Raw genomic sequence first — 24,206 nt, 5'->3', positions numbered from 1 at the left:
GACACACTAACACTTCTATAAACCTCTATGAATTTCTATTATTAGCCTCAATACAACTATGGAATAAAGGCTTACACATATTATACATGAAGAGCAAAATTCCTTCCCTCGGCAACAATAAAATCAAGATTAACTTCTCCTGAAATATAAAACCCCACAGACTTGTCGCCTAATACCAAAAAATCTTTAAGGCTCTGTTTTGATGAACTGGAAAATCCTTTTTGTTCGGTATGAAAGAGTTCACGAATGAGTGAAGTACCCCGAAGTTAGTTACAATCAGTGGTTTTTGCTTTTTATAAACCTTTATTATGTACAGAATATGTACATGCATCCATTGTAGGTCACAATATTTTTTTTTCAGTTCGTACTTCTACAAAATGTATGCTGCTCCCTCTATACATGTGCAATCCTACATAAGCCCTGAGTAAATTTAAAGCACATTAACAAATCTTTAATTCCTATTTTTGCAACTAAGGATCAGTTAATGTCATTGTGTTACCCCCTTTATGGAAGGAAATATTTGGGAAGTTATATTCCATACTGCATTGAAGTGTATAACCATAAGCAATTACGGTACATAATTACAGTTACACTCATGGAAAGGTCACTTTTTAAAATAGCCATAATTTCCTTTTCTTTTAAATCAACAGCAAATATTCCCTTTACAATAATGCAACCAAGTGTGAAAGACTTAAGGGAATTTAAATCCTCTGCAGTATTTATTTTGTAAACATTCACATTTAAGGTAAAACGCAGAAGAGGATACTGATAGAATCACTCCGATGAAATGCAATTCTTGAGATGTACCTATGACATCAGTGTATAAATCCAGTATCAAAAAAACTGAAACAGAACAAAAACGCCTCCTTAAAAATATAAGAGTATTTGCAAACAGTAATGGAAGACTGTAATAGGTATCATGTCCAAGGAAGGACTTCAACTGTTGAGTGGATCCAGTGAGATGCTGAACCTTCTTTCAAACCACCACAGAGTGGCCAACTGTATCTGTATTCTGTGGTTGAAAACAAGTCAGGTTCTAGACAGAATTATTAAGCAGTTGCTTGTAACAGTCAGTGTTTCTGGTAAAGGTCTTCTAGGGATGCAAAACAATCTAATGTATTTTTTGTTGGCAGCATAAAGCAGAAAGGAAGACAAGGCTAGAAGTTTATTCTTCAAGTAGGAACTGAGGCCCCAAGTGTTAGCCAGTACCATGGCTGCTGTAGTCAAATACACCTTTCTTGAAGAACGATGAGAATTCACAGATGGCATGTTTCGAAAGGGTCAGGCCTTCTTTACTTACATGCAGAGGAGATGATGGTGAGTTGAGCATTATACTGAAGAAGTTTCTGAGGTATTTCTGAGGATGAAAAGCACACCAGAATCAGAACAGTGAGATGATTCTCTTTGCTTAGAAAAACATTTAGAGAGAGAGAATTCTTGTACTGCTTCAAATTCAAATGCTTAAAATAGATGCTTTTTGCTGTTACAGTATCTGAACATTGATAAAGCTGTCAACTTAATTTAACCATGTTTTCCAAACCACATTTTTTCTAGCTACTATGAGAAAATATAACAATCAGGCAAATCACTTTGTAAGCGCATCTTAGCAAAATTAAACTACGGCACATTTAAGGAAGTTTAAAATCAAAAGATAGTGTACATTTCTAGTTTAACCTATCTGGAATAATTTTCTAAATATTATTTGATCCAGATCAGAGTTACTGCAGAGAAACCACTTCTTTTTGCTATAGGAATATCAACAATTTCCTGAACCTGACCAATACATTTTGAAAATTTACTAAGGGGAAAGATGCCACTGACTGGCCATTTTATGAATCACACTCTTCTAATTGCAGAAATAGGTGTAAATGTATTCCTTTTTTAAAATAGGGAAAAAACCAACAATCTTGTATCTTCCCATAGTTCTTTAATAAATTCATTCATTTATTAAGATATTTCTACTCTGTCCTCTATTGTGAGATCTCAGGGTGATATATAAACAAATTCAAATAAAAGTAACACAATTTAAATAGGATAAAAGGATATTAAACAGTTAAAACAGGAGAAAGGTCTAAAGATTTCAATTAAAAGCTATGTTTTAATTTGATGTCTAAAAGAAACCAACACTGGAGTCAGAACTCCAAAGGGAGGGCATTTCATCAACAGGGTGCCACAGCAAACAAAGCCTTTACCCATTTTTCCAAGTGAAGTATCACACTCACAAGTGGGACATGGAAAATGTCTGGTAGATCTCAATTCCAGACATGTATATATAGAAGAGAGGTTCCTTCAAGTACTTAGAACTTAAGCCATTTAGCGCTCAGTATCATCAGCATCAGCATCTTGAATTCAGACCAGAAACAAACTGGTAGCCAATGCAGCTCCTTTAAGATCAGTGTTAGGTGTTATCTATGTTATACTGCAATCAACAATCTTGCTGCTTCATCTTACAGTAACAGTTGCTTCCAACTCATCTTCAATGGCAGCCCCATACAGAACATGATATAGTTATCTAATTGGGAAGTTACCAGTACATGGACTACTGTGTCAAATTTACTCATGCCCAGGAAAGGCAAGAGCTGACAGCAAACACTCTGAGTAAAAGTGTCTATTTGGCTCCTCGTGACAGATAGATCTAGGAGTACTTCCAAGCTACACACTTGTTCCCTCAAGGGGAGTGTAACCCCATGCAGGGCAGGTTGTGTACCCAGTTCCCAGATCTGTTATACACCAATCCACAGAGTCTCCATCTTATTTAGAGTCAGTTTAATTTACAGGCCCTCATCCAGTCCATTACAACATCCAGGCCCTGCTCAGCTTCAGTTGACTCCAATGACAAGAAGTAGAACTGGGTGTTATAACCTATCTACCCAAACCCCCTTATAACCAGCACTTTCATGTATGTATTGAACCATATGGGAAACAAGATGGAAACCTGTGCCAACTCACAGCTTAACAGGGCTGAAAGCCCCCTAATACTACCTTCTAGGGATAGGAGTGGAACCATTGTAACACAGTGAACCCTGATCTTATTCAGTGGACCCAGTCCAGCAAGATGCGAGTGTTTTTTTTTAATTCAAATCTCAAAAATACATTAAAAACAGCTATAATATAGAGTAACTTTTTAAAATTGCAAGTCTGTGTAATCTATTTTGTCCAAGAACATCAGGTGTACAGCGACCCATACTCAAGCATGTTGACCAAACAGAGGATAGTCCTTACATAGTTTTGGCCCTAGGGAAGTCCTCTTCAGGAGAGGGCACCTCACCATCTCCTTCAAGGTAGCATGAACCTCCCCTCTTAATAGTGTGAGCCATATACTACTCCCTGGACCCATGCTATCAATCCTCTCTTGCTAGATTTTAACAGCCAGGATGGGCATGGGTCAAGTTTATAATACCTGATACCACATACACTCTTTCTCAGGAGCAATATTTATATCCATAAGAATCCAGTAACTCTAGGAACTGTTCTATTAACTGTCTGCTGTATGTACGTATATACAGTGGGGCCTTGTTACTCACAGGCTTGCCATTCACGGATTTAAGCATCCACAGATGGCAAGCCCCCATTGTCCCCAATGGCAGCATGTATACATGGCCATGCCACTCTTAGGTACAACAGGACTTCAGGTATGCTCCTGTTGTTTGGAGAATGGATCCGGAATGGATCTCCCATGAATAACAAGGGCGTACTGTGTGTATATGTGTGTGTGTGGTGCAAGTATGCACATGTGTATGTGTGGATATGTCTCCTGTCCCTCATTTACCTTAGGCTTACATCTTGTTGTTACTGCCAAGTGGAGCAGATCTACTAATTAAATACAATTTGAGTCACAATTCAAGAACTAATTAAATGAGTTTACATTGTTGAGACTAACCCAATACGATTCAGGACATATACAGTCCAAGAAAAAATATAGGTCAAGATGCAATGATGTACTTTTGCTGGTTCTCAGTATTTCTATCAGAATCAATAACGTCACTCCCTTCTACAACCCCCTATGCACCCTAAAATCTTGCTTCAGAAGGCTGGTGAACCCGCTGAATCAAGGTGTTCTTGTTTTTTTACTGCTTTTGTAAGTGTGCCAACAACGTAGGTCCAAAACACACTGCAGAAATTATCCAGTTTGACACTGCTTTAACTGACCTGGCTCAGTGCTAGGGGATTCTGGGAACTTTAATTCTGTGAGGCATTCAGCCTTCTCTGTCAATGAGCTCTGATGCCACAATAAACTACAGTTCCCAGGATTCCCTAGCCCTGAACCAGGGTGGTTAAAATTGTCTCAAACTGGATTATTTTTGCAGTATGTTTTGGTCCACAGTAACAGATATAAATTTGGCTAGTGCCTGTACGCATGGTAAATGTATTGGGAAATAATGGTTGATTCTCAAAGAGGCACCTGCAGAAGACCATAATATGTTTACCCACAGCTGAAAAATTAGGACAGAAATTAAATGCCCGTTTGAACAAATGACAGCATAGGAAAATACACAGTATGTTGGGGTACTCAAGAGCTGTAATTTCTCAGCATTTAAGTGACTGAGTGAATGCGTTAAATCAAAAGGTTTTTGGTCAGCTGAATCTTAATATGCTCCATTTTAGTTATAGTCTTTTTAAATCAATACTTTTAAAAATTAACGCTGCTTTAAAAATGATAGCTTTTTAAACTGTGTTTTAATTTTTGGGAATAAAGGGGTTTTATTTATGACATTGGGTCCCATGTCATGAGAAAGACAGGATATACATCAGATAAACAAATAAATACTGTATATGAAACTCAGCATGCTTTTGTGCACTGAAGAAAACATTGAGCTTTCTTTGTTTCTGCATCAGTATCTGAAGAAGAAAGCTGCACATTTCCCCTGAAGATAGATGCACAAATTCCAAACACAGGGAAAGCTCACATATCTTACCAAGGGAAGATACATTCCACCTCCCTTATACTAGAATTACAGAGAATTACAGTGGAGTAAATCCTTTGCACATTCTCTTCTTTGTCACTTCTTGGGAGTATCTGACTCTGCCCCTGGGATAATGCACTATAAATGAAAAAGAAGCAAAACTATGCAAAGAAATTCTCTGTTCATAAAACAGGTTGTTACCCCAGGGTGAAATTTCATTCATTAACAAAAATCAGCTACATGAAAAAAGGTTGCAACTGACAAACTGTCATGGCACAAAGATGAGTTATGCAAACCATATATTTAACACTTGGTAAAAATATTATGCATTTTGAATAGGATTAATAAAAGCAATGAAGTGTCCAAATGTATCATGGCTAGAAAAGAGATGTGAGGGATGGCATTCGGTAGGGAGTAAATCAAAAGCAAAGATGAAATGTAAAGGAAATCTTATGTACAGTGAAAGGAACCAAGGCTCACTCAGTTACAAACTGTATAATGACAGCCTTGCTTTATCCCCGTGACACTGCACACTGTAATTGTGGACTCAGGGGGAAAATAATCTATTTAGTTCAATATCCTTTGAAAAGTGTATAGTTCAGGGTGACACATGGAGCAACAAATTTATTTTGTGAAGCTTCTATCAAACATACCTTCAATTTTTGAGGGGGGTTTCTCTATATAAACACGACTGGCTTGTCTAGTTCCTACAAACTTTCTCAGAAATCGGTTATGCTAATACTGCACTATGCTAGATTTCAAGACAAAAGTTGGTACATATGCAATTTCTTCCTCTTTCTTATTGATGCCTCCTACAGGTTGTAATGACATTTATATCAACATTCTAAATAAGATACACAAAGAAATTCCTTTAAAATGAATGCTGATGGATAAGCAATTTAAATCAGGAGTCGTGTCAGCATTAATCATAATTATTTTACAAAGCAAGATCAGTGAAACAGGTGAGTTATGGGAATAGGGAACTGTCAGTGCCTTACTTTGAAAGAGACAGACAGAGCTACAGCTGGATTTGAATTTCAGAACACTGACAGGACATGGAATGATCACACAAGGTGATTAGTGGGTCTACTGTACTGCGGACAAATAACTGGATATAACCTGATGACTGTAGCAGCAAAAATAGGCATTTAGGAATAGACACAATTTAAGCCCTCTGTATGATTAACATGCGAAATGTTCTCTGTCCTCCACATGAACCAATATTATACAGGTAACTGAATGACTCTAATTCCAATCCTATGAAATCAAAGACACTGAACTTTGCAGCTATGCATGAATCAATTATTAAATAAAACCCTAATGATTATTAAATCAAATCTGGATTGCTATTGTCTATATATAGACTGCTTACAGTAACAGTTTCTGCTTACAGGGATATCACACTATTGTACTAAACCCCCATGCAAGCAAAGTCATGCTCAAAATTCTCCATCAAAGACTCCTACCATATATGGAGAGAGAACTCCCAAAGGTACAAGCTGGATTCAAGAAAGGAAAAGACACTAGGAATCACATTGCAAACATACGATGAACAAGGGAATTCCAAAAGAAAATCTACATGTGCTTCATCCACGGTATGGAAACTCTTTGACTACTTCAATTTTCTCATTGTCTAGGATTAATTATTGTAGATCTTTGGTGCAAAGCTTTTGACTGCAGATCACAAAAAGGTATGGCATGCTCTCAAAGAAATGGCAGTACTACTACATTTGATTTTCCTGATGTGTAACCTATACTTAAGTCAAGTTGTTGCTGTCAGAACTGAGTTCAGAGAAACAGAATGGTTCCCAATTGCCGAAGGGATCAGGCAAGGCTGCATACTATCCCCTTAGCTATTCAACCTGTATGCAGAAAACGTTGTACACAGAGCAGGCTTAGACTTGAAGGCAGGAGGAGTGAAGACAGGAGGAAAAAAATTAACAACCTAAGATATGCAGATGGCACAATACTAGCAGAAACAAAATTAATGATAAACATCCAATAATAATAATCGCCACCACTACCAAAGATCTACAATAATTCATCCTAGACAGTGAGAAAATTGAAATAAGAGTTTCCATACCTTGGATCAAGCATTGATCAGAATGGATACTGCAGTCAAGAAAATCCGAAGAAGACTAGGGGCCCGAACAGACAGGCCAAAATAATGCTGCTTCAGGCACTGGAAGTGTACTGTTTAAATGCTGCATGCGTCCTAAGAGGCCAGAAGCTGTGCCAAAGCCACAGCCCTAAGGACTGGAGCACAGCTTTGGTGCAGCTTCCGGCCTCTTAAGATGCATGTGTCATTTAAACAGCACACTTCCAAAGTTGCCTGAAGCAGCTTTATTTGGGCCTGTTGGTTCGAGCCCTAGGACTAGGAAGGGCAGTTACCAAAGAACTAGACAAGATCCAAAAGTGTAAAGATATACAACTGAGCACTAAAGTTAGAATTGTCCAAGCCACGGTATTTCCCATCAGCAGGTATAGATGTGAGAGCTGGACCATAAAGAAAGCCAATAGAAAGAAAATATACTAATTTCAGATGCTGGACAAGGGTAATGAGGATACCATGAATGGCTAAAAAGACAAGCAAATGGATCCTAGAACAGATGAAGCCTGAACCTGGAAATCAAGATGACGAAACTGAGGCTGTTGTACTTTGGCCACACCATAAGAAAGTATGGATCATTAGAAAAGACAATAATGCAAGGAAAGGTAGAGGGCAGTAGAAAGAGAGGAAGGCCACATGCCAGATGGCCGGACTCAATCAAAGAGGCCATGGGCCTGGGCTGGCAGGACCTGAGCAGAATAGCTGAGGACATGGGGTCTTGGAAATGTTTCATCCACAGAGTTGCCACGAGTCAAAATCAATCCGAGGTCAGTTAAAGATAACATTACCACACTTAAATTGGAGGCAGGAACACCAACAATATAAGACCTGCAAATGACACCATACCACTAGCAGAAAATAACAAAGAGTTGGAATGTTTACCAAAGAAAGTCAAGGAAGAAAGTGTAAAAGCAAGTTTACAGCCGAATATTATGAAAATAAAAATGATAACAGATGATTTATACTACTTTAAAGTAGGCAATGAAGACATTTACATACAGTCATGAATCAGAATGCAGACTGCAGTCAAGAAACTGGAAGAAGACAAGGGCTTGAAGTTGACAGGCCAAAAGTGCCAGCTTTGGGCCACGTTGAGGGTGTGGTATTTTCACGATGCACACCTCAAACATGGCTAAAAGGTTTTATTATTCCAACTGTGAAGAAATGCTTAGGAGAAATGCTTCAAATCTCATTCATAGATCAAAGCATACTGCTACTTAACAGAACTCCGATCCAAGATTTGAAAAAGGTGGTGCTATGGCCTTTTGGTTTGTCTTACATTGTTAATGCCCTTTAGATTTGCTAGCTTGACCTATATTGTGTGAACTACTCTTAGTTCACTTTTAGAGCTCCAAACTTCTTTTTCAACCACACCCGATAGGAAAAATTAAAGTGCAACTCTATGTCTTTATTGACTGAACTGAACTACTTTCCTCAAGCTTTAATTAGAACAAAAATGAAACTGTTGCCATTTAAACCTTATTAGAAATGATTTCAATAGGAATGTTCCTCATAACTTTGCTCTAATATTCATGTGATATGCCATATATCAACAGAAAGATGTCGCTCTAATGTTTTCTACACCTTCTCACATTCTGAGGTCTTCGGTTTTTAATGCCATCCAACATAAATCTTAGTTTAATCTAAAGTTATTAAAATTATTTTAATTTAATAGCTTCTGGTAATTGAAGAAGAGATCTAATTGCTCTTCTGGTTATGACATATTTAAAGGGAACACAGCTCATTTACACTGAAAATGAGGACTATCTTTGAAGCCAAAAGTTTTCATTTTATAATTATTATTATTACCTGCATCTCCAAACTCTGTGATTTGAAAAATGCTTTCAAGGAAAGAAAAATTTGGATTGAAGCTCTTCTAGATTATAAAAACTACTTTTTGAGGCTATATTAAATTCCTCCCTGCAGTTTATAGAAAGTACAATAGACATTAACACATGAGGTTCCTTTAAAGTCTCTACTTACTCGTCCTTCAGCAAACTGTCTTTTGATAATTTTGAAGAATAATAAAACAAGAGGTAGAAAAGTTTAAAAAAGGGTTAATGGGGGAAAAGTAGTACAAGAAGAAGGTTAAGATAGATTTCACATTTTACATGTGTACAAGTGTAGAAAGCTGACCATTGCTGCAGCTGATCTAAGATCAAGAACATAACTGGTGGTCTGAAGGTCTCAAATAGAGGTCACAGCCTAAGTAAATGTGTTCACAGTCTTAAGACTTTCTGGAATTGAAAAACTCTCACTCAATTTAAGCAGCCTACAAATCAAGTTAGAGTGATTATAGCCTTCTTGACAAACAAAATTAAAAATTGTGAAGGCCATTTTTAAAGATCAAAAGATGCCAGATGGTGCTCCAATCCAGGATGAAGTGCTTCACCATTGACTTCTCATGCATGATAAGTGGTTTTAGGCTTACAAGAGTTGAATACTGTCGCTCGAAAGTATTCCATTAATTAACCATCAAATCCCTGTGGGATTCCATTTGGAACTTCCCATTTCTGCTATGAGTTGCCTAAAAGTTCTTGTAAACATTAGGATGATTTTCTTATGTTAGGGCAGGAGTGGGAAAGTACAACACATGGAGAAATGTGGCTCATATTGTGTATGTAACACATGAGCTCCCTCTTTTTAGACCACTGAACCCCACCCCACAGGTTATACAAGAACCCCTCGGGTCCAGACAGCAGATTCAGTTGCATGATTTTATCACTTGCAACTGGCAGCCTGATGTACATGGTAAGTTGCTGGCATAAGTTAGCTGGGGCCTTAAGACTTCAACTCTTCTTTCTTTAGGTTTTTTTTTTTTTTTTTTTTTTTGGTGGTGGTCTTTTCAGGCTATGTGGCCGTGTTCTGGGAGAGTTTATTCCTGATGTTTTGCCAGCACCTGTGGCTGGCATCTTCAGAGAAGATCCTCCTTCTTTGTTGTTCATGGTGCTCTATTGTTTTTCTGGAAAGCCGATGCCTCCGCTTGTATTTCCTTCCTCCATCCACAGGACTCTCTCTCTTGTTGCAGAGGCTTTGCCTTTTCCTTCTATTAGGCACAATTTCTAGATGTGGGCAAAACTAAAGCGATGTGTAACAACTTGCTATCATGTGCAAGCAAGCTATGTATGCATACTTCAGATTTTGTTGAATTGGGAAGTTGATTCTGGATGAGGGATAAGTCAAAGACAAAGGCTATGCAACAGGAGCGAGGAAGCATCACTGGCCATCTATATCTGCATCTGCTTTCAGCAGGGGAGTCCCACTGTCATGAATGTGAAGGGAGAGGGAGGTGAACTGGAAAGGAAAAGTCTGAGTTTGCAGGGCTGGGAGTTCTTCTCTGAGTCTTAAATCTTCCTCTTCCCTAATGCACACATTAATTAAACATAACGCTTTTTAAAAAGGTATTTTTTAAATTAAAAGAAAAACCACAGAGGATGAGAGTAAAATGTGGGGGATACAGCCCTCCAACCTGTGGTGGTTGGAAATGCATTACAATTGGTAGAGGTTTATTTTTTATGTACTCACTCTGAACTGGCCTTGATCAGTTTTCTGATCAGAGAGTTTGCAAGTAACAAATTAAAAAGTTGCCAATAACTAAGACATGATGTAAAATTACAATAGTAAGGGGCGAAACAGACGGCCCCGATGGGGCAGCTTGGAACTGCCCCATTTAGGCTGGATTGGGGCTACGGCAAACAGGTGCACAGCCCAAAAGGTTCTACAGTGGGCCCTTCCCTTACATGGGGGATCCGTACCGGGACACGCACACGCGCACACACATGCTCACGCGCATAAGGGAAACAACATGTATGTTGGAGCTCATTACTGTACAGCGTGCCTGCGTCATACGCGGGCGCGCTTTACGCAGACTTGAGCTTACGTGCTCAAGCTGCGGGGAGCATGCGGCGTGTCCCATTCAATTGAATGGGCACGCGCGTCCGTGGCGCCTGCATGCCACCGTGCATGAGCCCCATTGTTTCCAATGGGGCTTGAGCATAGGCGGAATTCGCCTTACGCAGAGGGGTCCAGAACGGATCCCCCGCGTAAGGAGAGGGCCGACTGTATTTACAAAAGGTGGCCTCTCTAAATTTTGGAAAAGAAAGAGCTGGCTTATCCAAGTCCAAGCTTGTGCTGCTGAATAACAAACATTTTTTAAAAGGTAACTAAAAAGAAATTACTTTAGGTGCTTCCAAGAAATGTGAATTGTCATTAAAAAGAAAGAAATTGAATTCTAACACCAAATAACTACTTTTGGGTGGCTTTGAAATTACTGTTGTAACAAAATCTTCCTAAAGTAAATGTCCAAGTTCTGACTATTGTCTGAACAGTTCTAAGTTCAGGAATGACCATGGAGTGTATATGAATAATTTCATATCCTGCCTTTTCTGTTCTTCACAATGAATGAAATGGGATACATTAATATGTGGACAGTATAAATAAGTGTGGTCAGCGTTCTTGCAGTGAGAAATGCCCTCTCTCCTTAATCTCAAGGAGGATTTTAATTTGCAAAAGGGAAATAAGATAAGGGATGTGCAGGAAAACATGATATAGCTAGGACCTCTAAGGTCCTTAAGTGAAATGTTCAGCTTTACAGACATCCTCCCTTGAGGAAGTCATAAGCCTAACAAATATAGCCTTTGAAGTGTCCACTTTAAGACAAATAGTAAAAATTACTGTGAGAATACAATTTAACATATTCATAGTTTGCAAGGTGGAAGTTAAATGGGTTGAGAAAAAGCTAACATTCAAGAAAGCTAGGGTTTTTAAAATTGATTTTTTTTACATTCTACCCAATTAGTTCTTGAGATTTGCAGACATAAAACACAAATCAATTGATCAATAATATATTAGCACCCTGTAGATTTTAAAGGAACTTCAACTAGGAGTCTTTTTTGTTTATGCTTACTGATTGCAAAGAGTCTGTGAGCAGATCCCATGGGTATAAGTGAGCTGGGCCATATGCTTTCAAGAAAAGAAAAGTTTGGATTGAAGCACTTCTAGATGATAAAAACTACTTTTTGAGGCTATAGTAAATTCCTCCCTGCAGTTTATAGAAAGAAGTACAATAAATAAAAACACACGAGGTTCTTTTAAAGTCTCCAGTCACTTGTCTTTCAGCAAACTGTCTTTTGATTAATTTTGATTAATCATAAAACAAGAGGTAGAAAAGTTGAAAAAAGGGTTTGCTTTATACATCACAGGTGGGGAAAATGCATCTCTGGGCTGTCATTTTAGTGGTCCTGAAAACTCTCCTCCCCAAATCACAATATGCTTTAACAGGTAATTTTTTGCTCCAGAACAGCAAATGAAAAGTTTCAAAACCAGAGCACGGTTTTTCTCCCAGTATCTTCCCAAACTTTTAAGAAGTTGTATTACTCCACATAGACATAACTGAAATGGGGATGGGGTTGCTAAAAGAAAGAAACCACAAAACTACTACTTTTGCCCCTTTCTTTAACAACTAAATGGGGGGGGGGAGAGAAAATACATTATTACTCAGGTCCTCTTTTGATGGGTATGGGGTATTGGGGGAAAAGACTATGGGCCTATGTAATGGAAGAAATCTTTGGTTCGCACACAGTAGTACAATTGATTACTTCTTGTTGCAAGAGAGGACAGAGATTTCTCAGCTTGGACATTTTGAATGTTTGTAATGAGAAAAAGATAAATGGTTGCTGTGGTGACAAAGCTTTGGTGAAATTGGAAGTCAATAGAACAATATGGAGCCGGATACTTTGGATACTTTTAAAGGCTCTTTGCTCAGAGTGTATTCTGATAAGACCTTATTGTTACATTTGCTCCAAGACAAAAGAAGCTGTTTTTGACCAGTTTTTAAAAGAAGCGGTACAGTATATATATAAAGAAGATATATAGGTGCCTGAGAATCAAAAAGCAGCTGCACCTTGAAAAAGCATCTCTTTTCTTCTTCTCTTTCCTTGTTTTATTTTTACTTACTGTAGATTTTGTTTGTTCTGGGGCACTACTTTGTCTTTTTTCCCTGGTTTTGGGAAAGATTTTTGTAATAGGCTAGTTTTTGCAGTGTGGAATTTTCCATGCATTTTTATATTGCTCAGTTTATTTTTTATTATTATTATTTCCCCCTGATGAGGACCAGGGTATACTACTCAACCCTGCTCCCTTCCCTTCTCCAAGGACTAATCTCTGCCATCTGAATTTTCGCGAATCAGCCTGCCTCAATCTTTACCTGAGTCTTCAGAAACCCTTCTTGGAACACTTAGCAATAAGTATTTCTCCCCAACTTTTTTAAATTGGCAAGCAGCTGGGAACCTACTAAGCTTTATTTAGAGGGCTAGTAGAAAATACTGGTTCATAAAGGATTACCTGTACCTAGTTTTGCATGTTGTGACAATCTTGTATATAAGAGATAAAACCATCTGTTTCTTTAACCTTGGTTTTTCTAAACACTAAATTCTGCTTTCTCTGAAACTGATTGATTTCCCTCTGTTTTCTAGTATATTGTGCCTTTTTCTCATAGATGTGATTCTGTTTATCTGGTGTGACTTAAATATATATATTAAATTAATTGTACCTTTAAATAGACTTAGTCCATCTTTCATTATACTGGGACAAACAGAAAATCTCATTTTCATATTTCTGTTACTTAAAAAAACCAACCCACTGCTATAAATAAGGCATTTCCCCAAAATTCCTTCAAATGGTTCTTGTCAATTTTTCCCTTTTTATTTCCAAGAAGTAATTTCAGAACCACTGGCAATAATCTTTGAGAATTCCTGGAGAACAGGAGAAGTCCCAGCAGACTGGAGGAGGGCAAACGTTGTTCCCATATTCAAAAGGGGGGTTAGTCTAACATCAATACCAGGTAAGATTCTAGAGCAGATAATTAAAGAGAGAGTCTGTAAGCATTTAGAAAAGAATGCCATGATCATAAAAAGTCAACATGTTTTTTCTCAAAAACAAGTCATGTCAGACTAATCTTATCTCTGCCATAGCACGTGAATGGAGGGGGCCCCCCTCTTCTTCTGTCCCTATAAAAGTATAGTGCCTAGACTGAGGGAAATAATAGTACCACTCTATTCTGCTTTGGTCAGGCATCATCTGGAATACTGTGTCCAATTTTGAACACCACAATTCAAAAAGGACACTGACAAGGTGGAGTATGTGCAGAGGAAGGTGATCAAAATAGTGAAAAATCTGAAAACCATGCCCTATAAAGAGTGACTTAGGGAGCTGGGTATGCTTAGCCTCGAGAAGAGAAAGTTAAGAGGAGATATGATCGTCCTGGTTAAACCTTTGAATGGATGTCATATTGAGGATGGATCAAGCTTGTTTTCTGCAGCTACAGGAAAAGAGTTCCACCTCAACATTAGGAAAAACTTTCTGACAGTAAGAGCTATTCGACAGTGAAATATGTTCTTTAGAGTGTGGTGGAGTCTCCTTCTTTGGAGGTTTTTAAATAGAGCCTGAGAAGCCATCTATCAGGGTGCTTTGGTTGTGTGTTCCTGCATGATAGGGTTGGACTGGATGACCCTTGTGGTCTCTTCCAATTCTATAGTTCTAAGTGTCTGCTGCTATTTTGCCTAAACTTTGACACTTCTTTATACAGTGTGCCCACGCCATGAGCGGATGTGTTTAACGCAGCTTACAGCTTACACGGAAGTCATTTGGGGAGGGAAACAATGGTGTGCATGCCCATGGTGCATGCGTGCCGCTCCGCAACATGCACGCACCCCATTATTTCCTATGGGGCTCGAGCATAGGCAGATTTTCCCTTACGCGGGGGATCCCTAACAGATCCCCCGAGTAAGGAGAGGGCCCACTATACATTTTCTGATGCTGTTTAGGTTTTTTTTAAAAAAAATCTCTAAAATAATTTCTACGTTGATGAATTCTGGTTCTATAGTTTTTTGCATTAACTATGATTTGGAATGCTTTGCTGTGACTTTCAGCAGTGTGGCTTATTACTTAAAACTGAGATTTTGACTCCTCTCACTTATTGTTCTTTTCTTTCATTTCCCCTACTGTTTATTTTATCCCTCAAGGTGGAACTTAATTTATCTCTTTCTTCACTTGCCACTTTTATGTTAATTCAGTAAGATCCATTTCAATGCAGATTCATTTACCTCAGTTTTCATTATCCATGAAGACCTCTCTTGCTCCTTTGCGTTGCCTTACACTACTCAATGCTATCTTGTGTTCATAGCTGTGCACTACATGCCTGTTAGTTGCTTATGCTGGTAAAGTGCTTGTGTTGTTTAACTTCTGATAAAGTTTCCTCCTCTGATGATATACCAGAAGGTCAATACTAATGGTTATTGGTTGCCGCGATGCCTATGTCCTTTACGTTTGGTAGGACAAATATTGTTTGCAATTATCCGTGGTTTTTGTTCTATGCAAACAGTCCCGGAACATATCCCTCATGTTAAATGGACTATAAAATCAAAGCTATTTCTGTTTCTGCAACTCATTAAAGACATTATTCACTTTCTTATTTTACACACTAACTATTGGAACTTGTTTGCTTGATTTCCTCGACTCTTTCTATAAAAAAAAAATATTTTTTAGTTCTTCAGCTCACAATCTAGTCATTATGATCATGTTACTTCTTTTACTTGCTTTCTGCATGCTCCCTGAAGTTACACTGGCAAGTGTCTTTCTTAGTACAGTCAGCCCTCCACATTTGCTTTGATTATTCGCAGATTTGATTAATATGTTCCCTCTAGGTCTCTATGGTCAATGTCTGCCAGATGTTGTGCTGGAGGTCCTAGAGCAGTGTTGGCGAACCTATGGCACGTGTGCCAGAAGTGGCACTCAGAGCCCTCTTTGTGGGCACATGCACCATCACCCTGGCACAGAGTTTGCTAGAGTTCATCACTAGAAAGCCAGAGGGGTGCTGCACTTTGCGATAAATAAGTGGGTTTTGGGTTGCAGTTTGGGCACTCAGTCTCTAAAAGGTTTACCATCACTGACCTAGAGACTCCTAGAGAGAACACTTCTCTAGGCGCTTGTAGGTCCTTCATTCCAATTCTGTGGTCAATGTCTGGTAGATGTTGACAACAGAGTTGAGCTGGAGGACCTAAAGATTCCTAGAGAGGTGTTCTTTTCAGGTTAAAATTTATTTTATTTATTTTATTATTTTATTCGTGGTTTTTTTCCCACTTCTATGAGGGTCCTGCACCCCTAACTCCAGTCAATGTGTACATATATTATCACATACTCTTTTTCGGACTGGCAAGATTTATTTTTCTTCTTCCTTAGTTCTTCAGTCCCCCTCTGCATTAGACAATCCTTACCTATGCCCTTTCTGCCAGTCAATATTTGGAGAAATTTTCAATCTTTCAGGAACATCTTACAGGAAGTAACTTTTGCTTAGAATCTCAATTCTTACAACATGCTACACCACAAGGTACTTGCTTGCTTCTTCTGGCCATTTTCTCCATTTTGAAAATGGCTTAAACAAAAAGATCTTAAATCAAAGCAAGTTTTGAAGAGCACTATTTGAAAAAAAATCAAATTAGCAGTATAAATAATGAAATTCCCTTCAAGACCTTGTTTATGCATTTTATGCCTTTACAGTAATTATTCCTCCTAATCCCATTTCCCATTGTTGTTAACTGCTGCCAACTTCAATTTATGGTGACCCTATGAATGGGAGACTTCCAAGTCACTCTGTTACCAACAGCCCTGCTCAGGTCTTGCAGATTCAGGGCTGTGCCATTCTTGATTGACTCTATCCATCAAAGTCCAAAGTATGATACTCTCAGTTGATTCATCTTGGCTTCTAGGGAGAGTGCAGGTTTGATTTGCTCTAGAATCCACTTGTCTTTTTACAATTCATTCTTTATTATTCACAGAACTCTTCTCTAGAAATTGTTGTTAATCTCAACGACAATCCCGAGAATGAGACTACAAAGCCACTGTTATCAACCATCTTGTTTAGCTCTTGAAAACTCAAGAAAACTATGCCTTCCTTGATTGAATCTAGCCATCTATAAAATGGTCTTCCTGTTTTCCTACTGCTGTTCAGTATTGCCTTTTCTATTGAGTCACGTCTTTGTCCAAATTATGACAGTCCCAGTTTTGCCATCTAGGGTTCTAGGCTCCACTTGCTCTGCCTACAAGTCAGAAGGTGGATGTTTCAATTTTACTCTGCTTCCCTCCTTCAGGAAGTTGGTCATTTGATTCTCCCCTCTGCCTCCTATTTTGAAAGAGTTACTGAGCTGAACCAATCACCTTACATCCCTTAAGGATTACATTTTGTCAGGCAAGGTAAGAGGAAGCTCCAAAGACATTCTAAAGGCGAGTTTATGAAAAAAACTAAAATGGAAGTGATAGGCCTATAAAACAGAATCCATTTGAGGTTGTATGAACTGTTCTTCATTTTAGAAGGCTAATTTGGATGGGGAAAGTAATTTCTTTCTTTTATGGCTAAAACACTGGAAGTCATAAAATCTTTGTTGATACATAGCAAATCACCCAGAGATCCACTAGATCCTGCTATATCTTTTATCCATTCTTCATATAATTGCTTTTACTAGAAATTACTTTGAACTGGGGTGAAGCTATTGCTGCTCTCAAACTACAGCAATCCAAAGATAACACTACCTGCTGAGTCTATGCCACTGATCTCCATTGTTTCTGAGAGTTTTCCAAGACACTGCTGTTGGCATGAGCACATTACACTGAATTACACTGAGCCTCATCAATCAAATTAATTGTCCCAGAAAGTCAAGTTCAACCTCAAATAATTATCTACAATAATGGTTCATACTGCACTTTAATAAAGTGAATTAATTGGGAATCCACTGAATGTATGTTCCTAAATATTTAGACATTAAAGCTTAAGTCCTTTGCTGCAAATGTGAAAACATATTGTTTGGACAGTTAGAAGGAGGAAAACCTGTGATTTACAGCTTTGTGGATCTGCTTTTTGGATGAACACGGCCACATTTTAAAAGATCAAAATAAGCATAGCTTCTGAAGGAAATCAATCTTTTCTCTTGAGCATCAGTTAAAACAAGGCCTGTCAAAATCTATTCACAGAAAATAACAAAGGAATTGAATTTACTACACATCCCTGGGTCAGCGGTGACAGGATGTCATTTGCCGTAGTGGCCCTGGCAAATAGCTAGCCCAAGTGCTTGGCATGCATCACCCTTAATTTCCTTCCGTGAAATAAAAAACTGAAGGATGATTGATAAGGTTGCTCTGCAAAGGGACAAGACTGAAGTGCATCTTGTGTTTTTGCTTGAGTGCTCCCTTTATTGATACACTTGAGCTCTGGACATTTTTGAGCATCACTATTTCAAAGGTAGAGAGAGGCACATGCTCACTCACTGAGCAGACAAGCGCAAATGAAATATTTGTCCCAAACTAACAGCAAAGGGGATTGGATCAGGTTTTATTGGAAAACTTATCTCCCCCCCCCCCCCCCCATCAGCTTCCAAAAAGATGAAAATCATCCATGGCCCTGTAGAGATTTTGGTATACAAATCATACTATGTCAGTCTAAGCGTGTGTGTGTGTGTGTGTGTGTGTGTGTGTGTGTGAGAGAGAGAGAGAGAGAGAGAGAGAGAGAGAGAGAGATTTACACACAAATAGTTCCAACTTCTGACAAAATTGTTCTGGATCCCAGAAGGATGCAGTTAATGACTAATGTACATATGAATAATTAATGAACAGAACTTCATAAATGTGTTTGCAAAACTCATTTATTAACCTTTGTTAAATAGTTGTGCTAATCATGTATGTCTGTATCTATCTATGCAATTAAGATGTAAAACTAAAATACAAACCTTTTAGAAATCAAACTAGAAGAGCAAAAGGTAGGAGCAACTGCTATCTGTGGTCTACAATACAAGCAGAACAGCCAGGATAATAAGAAGCTGCCTTAAAGCAATTCTTCTAAAGCCCTAGCACTGGAATCCAAAACAATTTTCTTAATAATTCTTTGTGAACTGACATCTAACTAGGAGCTTTGACAGCCCTTCATAATTGAGCACAGTTGTGTAAAATTCTTCTAGAAAAACTAAATGCCCCACTTGCTACTATTTTAAAATAGTTCACTCCTCCCCTATTTAACTAGACAGGTAGCAAAGAACACACACACAAGTTTACCTTCAGCTGCATAATAAGGAAACTGATTAAAACGAACACCTTAAGGCAAGAAAATAGTTTGTATTTAAAATGCAGAAAACTAAGTAAGAGAAAACATTGCAAGACACATTAACAATATTTTATGATTTTTTTTACTAATTAACAACCTACTCCAAATACATTTTCATACCCTTTGGAAGAATACAATTATGCACTGGACAGATAAGTGAGAATTTACACATGCCAATAAAACTTATGAACTTAAAGGCCTTAATCCAGAAACTATTACTTGTATCTAATACCGAATGAAATCAATTGGATGCAATTGTCAAGACTAATTTAAATCTCACTGATTTCTGTGGAACCTAATACATAACTAATTTCCTCTGGACTGAGGCCAAAATCACTAATATTTCTGCATATAAAGAACATCTACATTTTAATTTATTGCCAAAATAATAAAACTCATAAAAACAAGCAGAGTATACATATATCAGTATCAAGCACTTCCTATACTGACAGTTTTCTTCAAGCTGTCAATGAGCTATCAGCAAAAAAAAGGACACAACTCAGACTACCTCACTGGTTTGTACATAACAAGCATTCAGGCTTAAGAGGACATGGATCAGGTTGAAAAGATGCTAGAACCACACTAGTTATGAGGCTATTACAAGCCTCTATTACAAGCCCCTTTATAAATATGCATTTGACAGTTTTTAATTTGGTAAAAATCTATGTATGTTCAGTTATGAAGTAACTTCTGTACATACTTCTTACATTAGGAAGACTTGAATACCAAGGCTCAGTGTAAAGTACATGGTCTATTTAGTTCTTTTAACTCAAGCCTGGCTAAAAAATTAAAGTACAGTTACACAAATCACTTTATAAAATGGTAAAACATCTGTACTGTACAGAAATGCAAGTTTTGCCAGTTCTATGAAATAATGCATGATGAACGGCAAATATAAACAGAAATGATGTTTGGAAACCTGTTTAGCTTTATAGACAAGCAATCCTACCACTCCTCCTTTAGTTCTTATTTCTGTAGATATGCAAAGCCTGCTCTGTTTTATATGAAATGGGGTTTGACAAATACAAACATCTAAGTCTAAACTGCTGTTTCTCCTGGTGGTAAGCTGCGGGGGAGAGGACTCTAAACTTCTAAATTAGTGACTTCTGTTTACTTCCATTTCCTGAAAGGACTACAGAACTGTTTATTTAATAAGCTACAATTATTAAAGGACTCAACTAGATGTAAGGCTTAAGGTGGAGGGTATGTAAACCAGTAGCTTTTCTGCCTCTGTTCCTTTTGGATGCAAGTAAACTGGGGGTGGCATAACACATTTGACAGTTTGGGGTCCTCACAGTTGGGCCTTGTTGCCCTTTGGAGACAGAGAATATCTTTTCTATCCTTTCTCCTCAAATCTAAACATCACAGTGATACGTGTATGTGCATATATACAGTCAGCACTCCATATCCATGGATTTTTTTAATCCACGGATTCAAGAATCCTTGGCTTGAAAATATTAAAAGAAAATATAAATTCCAAATAGCAAACCTTGATTTTTAAATTTTATATAAAGAACACCATTTTCCTAACCATAGGTTTTAATGGGACTTGAGGATCCATGGATTTTGGTATCCACGGTGGGTCCTGGAACCAAACCCACTGTGTATATATGTGTGTGTGTGTGCTCGTGTGTGCACACATGTGCCTGTGTGTGTACCTGTGTGCCTTCAAGTCGCCTGTCCACCTATGGTGACCCCGTGAATTTCATAGGGTTTTCTCTGGCAAGGAATAATCGGAGCAAAAATATGTAGGTTTTGCCAGTTCTTTCCTCTGAAATGAAGTCTATAGCCCTGCTATTCATTGCTGGCCTCCCATTCAAGTACTAACTAGCGTAATCTGATACCTTTAAATATAAATATGTTTAATGCTTAAAAGTATGTGTATGATAGGACTGGACAGAAGGAATGCCACATCAGTGCAGCATCGTCCCTTCTTATATGATGCTGGCAATACAGAGATCCAAGAGGAACAATGGTTATCACAACCAGAGGCAAAAATCATTATTGACTGATAAGAAAATAAAGCAATAACCTACCACTATATGAATCAACAAAATGCTGGAGAGGTCCTACAACTGGGTTGGGGAAAGATGGTGGGTCTGAGACCAATTTTCTGCCCCTGGTACTTTCCAGGGTCCTCAATGGATGACCTTAAATGCCCCCAAAAACCCATCCCACCCCAGAGAAAATCCCCCAGAAGTGGCCAGAAAACCACCTTCTGGTTTTGAAAAAGGGGTTTTAAAATACTAAACAGTTCAAAGGGGTTCTAAAACCTTTTAAAAAGGTAAAGTGCTGCTTCTGCTTCAGTATGGGCAGAAGTGGAGATGGCACTAGTGCATATTATACCAAGGCATTTTAATTAACAAGCATGTAGGCAAAGATATATCTGATCTAACATCAAATACAAGGAATTCTTCTGATAGCAGCATATGTTGGATAGAAATGATCCACTAGTTTCATATAGGATGCTGCAGCTATTTGATACAAAATGTGTGACCATCAGCAGCTTGCTTTCCTATTATCACCATTGACAATATTCTAATTTTCTGATATTTTAAAAATTAAATATTTGGAATTACAATGTAACAGTTAAGTTGCTACTCCTGTTTTATCAAAGGAAAGGTTATTGAGATGTCATCGAATTCCTTATAAAGAAATAGATCAAACATTGTAGAAAGGGCCTTTTTTCTTTTCTACTGTACTTTGCAATAATTTTAATATTCAAATGTTAGGATCCCATGCTTCCCCTTCCCCACATCTTCTTTAGATGCACAATATTCACAAGGACTTTAAAAGAGAGACAAATAATGATACCACTTCCCTATTTATAGTTATCAAATGGAATGAATGGATAAACAACATTAACTTCTATTCATTAACTTTAATCAACAAAATTCTTGGCTGTGTCAGTCAAAGCAGATTTAATCAAGCAACGTTGGCTCTAAAGTTAAAATTGCAGTACTTAAACTGCTGAACAATTAATTTAACATTTTACTGTGCAGCAAGCCCTCACAGACCACAAAATTAATGGCTGACATAAAAAGGAGGGAACTTAGGCACAGGCCAGAATCCTCTTAGGACATGATGAAAACAAAAATGGTTGTGCTTTATCCTACATAAGTACCGTTCCTACTTCAGCCAGTCATTCCAGAGGCACATGAACAGCCCTTCTCTCAGACTTTTGGCTTGGTGGGTGAGGAATCAGTTGACTGTTGTGCAACATGAGAGCCCATGGACATAGCATTTGTTGCACAACTGTTTTGCAACTGTGGAATCCAGTGTACCTATACAGGTGAAGCTAGAGTACAAAAGTACAACAGCCTTACCTCTCGTTGAGCTAGCAAACCTATGATTGGGTGCTATCACTTCCGATCAAAGATGGGAGGATCACAATGCAGGTGTGTCCACCTCTGAGAAACAAAGCTTGTACATTTTTGGACAACAGGTCTTAGAATTCCCAGTGGCCATGCTGTCTGGAGGATATTGGAAGGCTTTTCCAGGCTTTTCAACTCCTGCTCTGTGGTCTCAATGAATTAGGCAACAAGCAGCATCAAGAAAATGTATTTTATCCCTCAGCTATTTTCTGACAGGAAATTGCTTAATGATCATACAATCTTTAAAAAAAATTGAATCCTAAATATACATCTTTGATCCAAATGCTATGGCTCTGAGGGCAGTTTTTAAAAGACAGAAAAGTGTGTGGAAAATTATTTTCAAATATAGAACCAGGAGGTGGAGATGGTGTTCTTCTTGTCACTGAACATATACAATACACACTGAACAACTTCTGAAAAACTACTAAGCTGGGGCAGGGAAAGTGCTGCTTGTTGCTATGAAAGCACTACAGGCTACTAAGCTGTGGATGGTACACTGACAGACAAACATAAAAGGATTTTGCAAGAAGTATGTTTGTGGGGGGGCAACAACCTATCATCTGTTGTCTGAGTTTTATTTTTATTTCTTCAACAATGAACCTGCACATCAGAGAAGTTCACACTTACCTAACCAAACATTCTCTCCTGATGGTATTGATTTAAAATCATTAGCACATAGATGTCTGCAAAGACTGCTTCAGGGTCATGTATACAGTTACACATGCATGACATGACTAAAAGCAGTTGCTTGTTCTCTGTACAGCAGGAGACCACACATCAGTACAACTATCCAGCACACAGAAACTAGGTTCTTTACACGTTATTTTTGCTATACCAAGGTGTCTGTTGATGTGAAACAGGAGCATTTGAACAATGCTGCTGTGCTGGTGTCAGTGACTAGGTGGGAAACTTCCTTGATCAAAGTGTTAAACTATTTAACCATAGAGCTGTCATTTTCATGCTTCTCTCTTCAGTGTGGATATCCAGCTCATATTAAAACTGAACAGTAGACTGTTATACTTTCCCTAGTCCAGGAAACCTGGTTGATCATGGAGCAATGACCAGATTTGACAGCCAGCCAACTGGTGCTAATGGCCTTTGCACTATCCCTCTAGGTGACAAGAAGAGTCAGTATCCCAGATACTGCCTGCTGGTTCAACAGAGAATTTTTGCACCGGCTTACTGACCTCAGACTGATGTGACAGTATGCTTAAGGAATAAAATAACTTTGCACATGAAATTACTGACTGGACTGCCAGACATAAACTGTTCATTTGGTTGGCTTCAATATGTAATATAGGGAAAGACACCTGACACTAGCTAGATCTCCTGCTTAAGATTGCCTTTGTCCCCACCCCACACCCCACACTGAAAAGCAGTTTCTTGATCAGATTCAACTCTTTAACAAGATAAGAAAAATGCAGCAACTTATCAGTACTGAGGACAGAATCATTATTGGATGTCAAACAACAATAATTAAATACAGAATTAACTGATTGTTAATTAAACGTTTATCTCTCTGATATGTAAGGTTGATATGTATGCAACATTAAATTAATCCACATTTAATTGCTCACTTATAAAAGACACCTGCAAATACATTTTCTCCCACAACTAAGCAACAAAGGAGAGATGCAGAGAACTTTTGCTGTGCTTCTTCAGCCGAGCAATGC

General features: G+C 38.2%; 1 protein-coding gene across 4 annotated transcripts in view; it reads right to left on the bottom strand.

Annotated features, from left to right (window-relative positions):
• Window positions 1-283: 283 nt before the first annotated feature.
• Window positions 284-24,206, bottom strand: part of LOC149313514 (kinesin-like protein KIF16B) — a 146,556-nt gene continuing 122,633 nt past the window's right edge. For 3 of the 4 annotated variants that reach the window (XM_089519230.1, XM_089519233.1, XM_089519232.1), the window contains one exon: window positions 284-1,357. In XM_089519230.1, coding sequence (XP_089375356.1) covers window positions 1,199-1,357 — 159 coding nt within the window. In that variant the 3' untranslated portion in view covers window positions 284-1,198. The remainder of the gene's footprint in view (window positions 1,358-24,206) is intronic. The other variant, XM_089519234.1, reaches the window with a different exon arrangement.

This window comes from Sceloporus occidentalis, unplaced genomic scaffold (assembly GCF_023333645.1).
Source record: "Sceloporus occidentalis isolate IW3139 unplaced genomic scaffold, rSceOcc1.0.p SCAF_4, whole genome shotgun sequence".
Lineage (NCBI taxonomy): Eukaryota > Metazoa > Chordata > Lepidosauria > Squamata > Phrynosomatidae > Sceloporus > Sceloporus occidentalis.
This window is presented reverse-complemented; position numbering and strand designations above follow the sequence as displayed.